The sequence below is a fragment of the Triticum dicoccoides genome, chromosome 1A, assembly GCF_002162155.2.
Source record: "Triticum dicoccoides isolate Atlit2015 ecotype Zavitan chromosome 1A, WEW_v2.0, whole genome shotgun sequence".
Lineage (NCBI taxonomy): Eukaryota > Viridiplantae > Streptophyta > Magnoliopsida > Poales > Poaceae > Triticum > Triticum dicoccoides.
In genome coordinates, this window is record NC_041380.1 from 77288183 (window position 1) to 77294557 (window position 6375).

The 6375-nt window shown below is 43.1% G+C and overlaps 1 protein-coding gene across 1 annotated transcript; it reads left to right on the top strand.

Moving 5' to 3' along the window:
* The first annotated feature begins 1752 nt into the window (after positions 1–1752).
* LOC119364203 (aspartic proteinase) lies at positions 1753–5972 on the top strand. Its single transcript, XM_037629634.1, has 12 exons — positions 1753–1927; positions 2454–2814; positions 2923–2983; positions 3079–3173; positions 3262–3374; positions 3474–3747; positions 4010–4123; positions 4253–4317; positions 4418–4559; positions 4666–4785; positions 5352–5440; positions 5528–5972. Exons 2-12 carry the CDS (start codon positions 2476–2478, stop codon positions 5610–5612), a joined length of 1497 nt encoding a protein of 498 aa, XP_037485531.1. The 5' UTR covers positions 1753–1927; positions 2454–2475; the 3' UTR covers positions 5613–5972.
* The last annotated feature ends 403 nt before the right edge of the window (positions 5973–6375 follow it).

Here is a 6375-nt window from a genome sequence, read left to right on the forward strand (position 1 = left end):
GACACCTGAAGGGGATCACGGCCGGGAGGAACTACGGCGGCACACGCGCGGGAGCTCGAGGAGGATCCGCGGGAGCTCAAGGAGGACGCGCTGGAGCTTGAGGCGGGCGCAGGTACGTGGCGACGGCGGCGGAGGACTTCCTGGTGGGCGGCGAATCGCGCAGCTGGGCGGCGCCGGCCCTTGTCGACGGTGGAGGAAGGCGGAGGAAGAAGACGGGGATGGAGGGACTTATTTGAGATGGTTTTAAATCTGCGAGGGCTTTTTAGCAAAATTACAAATGAACTGAGCCTGCAACATGTTTTTCGGGACGGAGGGAGTATATTACAAAATCAAATTTACATTTAAAAATAGTCTTGCATTTGAAAAATGTTAAAATATGTGCAAAAATGTTTTTGATGCACACCAAAAATGTACTCCCTCCATTCCACAATGTAGTGCTTCCTCTATCCTCGTGCTTCAACTTTGACCGTAAATTTAACTATCAAGACCGATTGCGGCGGGAGCAAAAATTATATCAGTGAATTCGTATTCGAAAGAAGTTTTCAATTATATATTTTTTTCTCCTGCCGCAGTTGGTCTCGTTGGTTAAATTTATGGTTAAAGTTGGACCTCAGGAAGCGCGGGCGCACTATATTTTGGAATGGAGGGAGTATGAATGTCAAACAAAAAAAGTAGAACATGTTAAACATGTGTACGGAAAATGTTAGTCATGTGTACAAAAAATGTTTACACATTATATACAAATTTTTCATGTAATTAAAAAAATGATTCACTGTCCATGGTTACTTTAAGATGTGTGCTACTTCTTTTAATTTTTTTAGAACTTATCTTGTTTTAAAGCTTAACATTGTGTTCTCCCTCTCGTTCGAAAGTGCATCTTAATGTTTCATTATGTAATATCCTCGTCTACCAGCGAACCAAAACAAGTGTATTACCTTTTTTAAAATGAGTGTATTAGCTTTTGTTGGTACGCAAAGAAACATGATGATACATATTGAAGCAAGAAAAAAATGTAACATTTTAAAACAAATAAAATTTTACAACAACCACAATGGTAACACGGATCTCAAAATAACCATGAACGGTGGATCTATGCATGGTAGATAAACCACCTACCCCTTAACTCTGAATAACATAACCAATTTCAGAGAAGTTTTTTTTTCTGAAAAAAATAGAGAGAGAATGTAACATGGACTTGGCCCGGAAGGAGGACTACGGGCTGCTGGCGCAAAAAATAGGCCCATCAGTTACTGCAAATGGGCTCAAATTTTCGTAAAAAAGACACACTAGCTCGCAAAATACGGGAGTCCACGGAGATAGAGCAACGCAAACAGAGAGCCCAGGAAGCGTACTCCCAGCTCACATGGCCCACGAAATACCACCGCACTTAAAAAAAGAACGTGGCCCACGAAAAAAAAGAACGTGACCCACGAAATACCACCGCACTTAATTCGGGAGTGAGTTATATACGATCCCTAAAAAAATCGGGAGTTATATAGGAGTACAAAACAAAATTAAAATTAAAAAGATCGCGGTGGCGCAGCACGCCACCGGCAACACGTTGCTCTCGTGAGTCGCGCGCCTTCAATTCTCCTCTCCTCTCCGGCCCCGATGTCTCCGTTCCATCCGTTCGTCTCACCCGTCCGCCAATCCAGCCACCTACATGCGGGCCCATATCCCATCCGGGCCCACGGCCGAGCGACACGTTTCATGAACTCAGCTGCCTCCGGAGAGGAAGGAATATGCCGCGCGCACTCTCCCTCGTGTGATTGGCGGGTGCGTCTCTTCCTTTCTTTCTTGCTTCTCCCTTTCCCCCTCCTCCTCCTCCTTGACTTCGCCGCCGTCTCACTCGCAACGCCCCCCGTCTGCTATCCCTTCCCTGGAAGTTGGGAGTGGAGGAGCTTGCCGACGCGCCGACGCAGGCGAGGTAAGGGATTTCCTTCACCGACTAAGCCAAGCATCTGCTCTATCTAGTTACTGATGCCGGCAGTACTAGTATAAAATTGACCTCTTGCTTGCCGTCACCACACATCAGTTTGGCTGTTAGGTTCAATCCGTTTTTAGTTCTTGGGAGTCCAAGCTTGGTCCATATATATGCCACTTGCTGTTCTTGGATGGATGGATGGGTGTGTTGTGTGATTTGCCTATATGTCAGTTTGGTTGGTGCAAATCCTGATGATATAAACTGCTATGGTTTCTACTGCACTGAAAAACTGTACTGAATCTGCAATAAATCTGATGACATACATACTAGTAGTAGTTGTTGCCAGTTCCCCTGTTTCAGGGGAAGTTATAGAAGGGCGTTGCCAGAGTTGTAAAATTTGCTCGTTTATCTGAGAATTTGGGTTCTATGTCCTGAATGGCACATATCACTGTTTGACTTCCAAGTTGGCTTCAACCACACATGAACAAGGATGAATTGGCTAACTGCGGCTGATTTTTTTTTACATCAGGTTCTTTTGAGTTTCTGAGACCATGGGGCAGAGGCTCCTATTACTGGTGACCACCTGTCTGTGGGCTCTTTCATGCGCCGTGCCGCACCACGCTTCCTCGCGTGATGGACTGCTTAGGATCAACCTCAACAAGAAGAGCTTGACCCATGAATCTCTGGCCGCAGCAAAGGCCGCGAGGCAGCACGATGCCCTCCGACTGAAGAGCGGCAATTCAGACAGCGACATCGTGCCTCTTGTCGACTACCTCAACACACAGTACTATGGGGTCATCGGCCTCGGCACGCCGCCGCAGAATTTCACAGTGATATTTGACACCGGGAGCTCCAACCTCTGGGTTCCCTCGGCGAAATGCTATTTTTCGGTCAGTGTTCATGCCGCAAATTTACCGAATTCATGTGTGCTTTAACCTGTGGCAGTCTTGTACATTATGTTTTTTCTTTTCCTTGATATGAATGCAAATGGACTGCAGATAGCATGCTACCTCCATCCCAAATACAAGTCGAGCAAGTCAAGCACTTACAAAGCAGATGGTATGATTCGCTTTTCTGAAGTCAGGATCGCATGTTTGCGCTATTCACGAGATTATTGCTGAATTTCATATGTGTTGTCTGTTGAAATTATTCAGGTGAGACTTGCAAAATTACATATGGTTCTGGAGCAATCTCTGGATTTTTCAGCAATGATAATGTGTTGGTTGGGGACCTTGTTGTGAAAAATCAGGTAACTTAGAAGTTGAGTATAATAATTCCTCATGTTAACCTTCACCTAGTACAACTCTAAAATGCTTCAATTTATTTTCTCATCTCAGAAATTCATCGAGACAACACGTGAAACAAGTGTTAGTTTTATCGTCGGGAAGTTTGATGGCATCCTTGGCCTTGGCTACCCTGACATCTCCGTTGGAAAAGCCCCTCCAGTATGGTACGTCGTCAAGTTATTTAGACCGTTTGTCTACAATCACATCAGCCACATCGCCAGTTTATTAACTGAACAAGTCCTTTATCTTTTGTGCGACAACAGGCTGAGCATGCAAGAGCAGAAGTTGCTCGCTGACGACGTATTCTCATTTTGGCTTAACCGGGATTCTGATGCACTTTCTGGCGGTGAGCTCGTCTTCGGTGGCATGGACCCGGATCACTATAAGGGAAACCACACCTATGTCCCTGTGAGCCGCAAAGGTTACTGGCAGTTTAACATGGGTGATCTCTTGATTGATGGCCACTCTACTGGCTTCTGTGCAAAAGGCTGTGCTGCTATTGTGGACTCCGGGACTTCCCTGCTGGCTGGCCCAACAGTATGCATCGATATCTTGAAATTAGTTATGCAAATATTTTCCGTATTTATTCTGTATTTGTATGAGCATGGCCACTGAACCACAGATTTCTTTGCTAAGCGGGAGTTACTGATCACTGGATTAATTACTTTTGAATGAAGCTGAATGCTAGATAGTGTCTGGTATCTGTCAAATATAGTGAAGGCCTTGAAGTACTGAACTAGATTATGGCCTATGCCAATATGGCATGACTAAATGGTTGCCTATGTTGTGATGTTTGCAGGCTATAGTTGCGCAGGTGAACCATGCAATTGGAGCTGAGGGAATTATCAGCACCGAATGTAAAGAGGTGGTGAGCCAGTACGGAGAGATGATCCTCGAATTGTTAATAGCACAGGTTTGCCATTTTCTCTGCTTTCCATCCCTTGTTCAAATTTCCATCCATGGAAGAGTTTTTCGTGAGATGGTTCTTCTATGAATTAACCCTGAACTGTAACTGATGTGACAATGCAATATGTTCGTGCAGACACAGCCACAGAAAGTTTGCAGTCAGATTGGTCTGTGTTTGTTTGATGGTACTCACTCTGTCAGGTTAGTTCCTTATGACAGAACGTTGTAATCTACATGAATAAACCTGCCCTTTCAGTACTACTATTAAACTCCTTTTCACGATGGGATAATATTTTTGCAGCAACGGGATTGAATCCGTTGTCGGTAAAGAAAATGTTGGCTCGGATGTTATGTGCACAGCCTGTGAGATGGCTGTTGTGTGGATAGAGAACCAGCTCCGTGAAAACAAAACAAAGGAGCTGATATTGCAATATGCTAACCAGGTTACTTCCTTTGTGATCTGCTTTGCCCTTTTCCATTCTCTGCTGCAATGTAATTCGTGAAAAAAATGGGTAATTTGTGACAAGATTTTTGCCTTTTATCTCCCAGCTGTGTGAGCGTCTACCGAGCCCAAATGGAGAGTCAACAGTCAGCTGCCATGAGATGTCAAAGATGCCGAATCTTGCTTTCACCATCGCAAGCAAGACTTTCGTGCTAACACCAGAGCAGGTGCTTTTTTGGTTACTTACAGCTCATTTCTCTAGTTCAGTAAATCAATAATTTTACCATATGTTGTCCTTGGTAAACAGTCAATCTACTTTACCATATGAATATTTTCTCAGCATGCTGTGAATAAGTTATCGGCGAACTTAGAACATCTGTGTAGTTCATACCATACTTTTGAAGGTTATTTTGAAGTATATATATTTCCTAGGAATCTTATACCTTTAGAGTGAGATAGATATATGTACAGACAAATAGGTTGAATCAAAACTTAGAAACCTATTGATCAAGTTCTTAAAAGAGAATCTCTTGGATCGAGATTTAGGATGAGGCGATTAGTACATGGCATGTGATTGAATTTTGTTGGAAAGCAAATTCCATTGACTTCATTGTTTGTTCTTCTCTATTCTAGTCTGCTTCATATCTTGATGTTTCCTTCTAATACACAACAACATGCATTTAGGTGCATGTTCGAGAAAAAAAGGTTTCAAACTTCTGAAGTTTAGTACCCATCTATATCCATCGCTGCACATCTCCATGCATCCTTACACTATGTGAAACCTGTGTTGCAGTACGTTGTGAAACTGGAGCAATCAGGGCAAACCGTCTGCATCAGTGGGTTCATGGCATTCGACATACCGCCCCCACGTGGTCCTCTCTGGTATGCAGCATAACACCTCACACCACCTTCATTTCGCCTCCTTTTTTCTCCTCTTGCAGGTGCAACATTTTCCATGAACCCTTGTAGGATTCTTGGGGATGTCTTCATGGGCGCTTACCACACCGTGTTCGACTTCGGCAAGGACAGAATCGGGTTTGCGGAATCGGCTTGAGGAGTCGAGAGCACTGTGATGTTTCCGAAGGTTTCCACGCACGTATCCTAGAATAGTTTGGGTATCTTGGACATGGGAGCCCTGCTGTAAAGGAATTGATAGGTAAAAAGCTGAAACAAAAGAGAGAGCCTTTTATTTCTTTCTTAAACAAAGAATAAATGGATGCTTGAACTCTGAAGAAAAAAAGTACATTTGTATCCATTATGGCCCTTCGTGTGTAATGAAGAATGGAGTGCTTGCACGATGAGAACCGAGAGTAAATAGGCAACACATGGTTTGTAAAAAGGTTTATTGTATTTGTGAACATACGACGACGTAACAAACAATTCAATATACACTTCTTTCTGGAGTATTTCTTCATTTTGCTACAAATTGAATGCCAGATTTTTGACCATGGCAAACAATTCAATATACACTTCTTTCTGGAGTATTTCTTCATTTTGCTACAAATTGAATGCCAGATTTTTGACCATGGCAAATCGAACGTTTTTCATGACAATTATTGTTAGCGCGAGGATTATCGTTTATTTCTTCTTCCTTTGGTCTTTCCTTTTCTTGGTGATTCTTTAGGTATTTTGTGTTACAGTTTTGCTAAAGCACATCTAGATGTGCCATAAGTATCGCACATCTAAGTCATATGTCATTGATCGTACATTGAGATTCGTGTGAATATTTTCTTTCTCTTTTTTCTTTTTCTTTTTATGCTTGATTCACTCACTTAGATGTGCAATAACTAAAGCACATCTAGATGTGCCCTAGACAC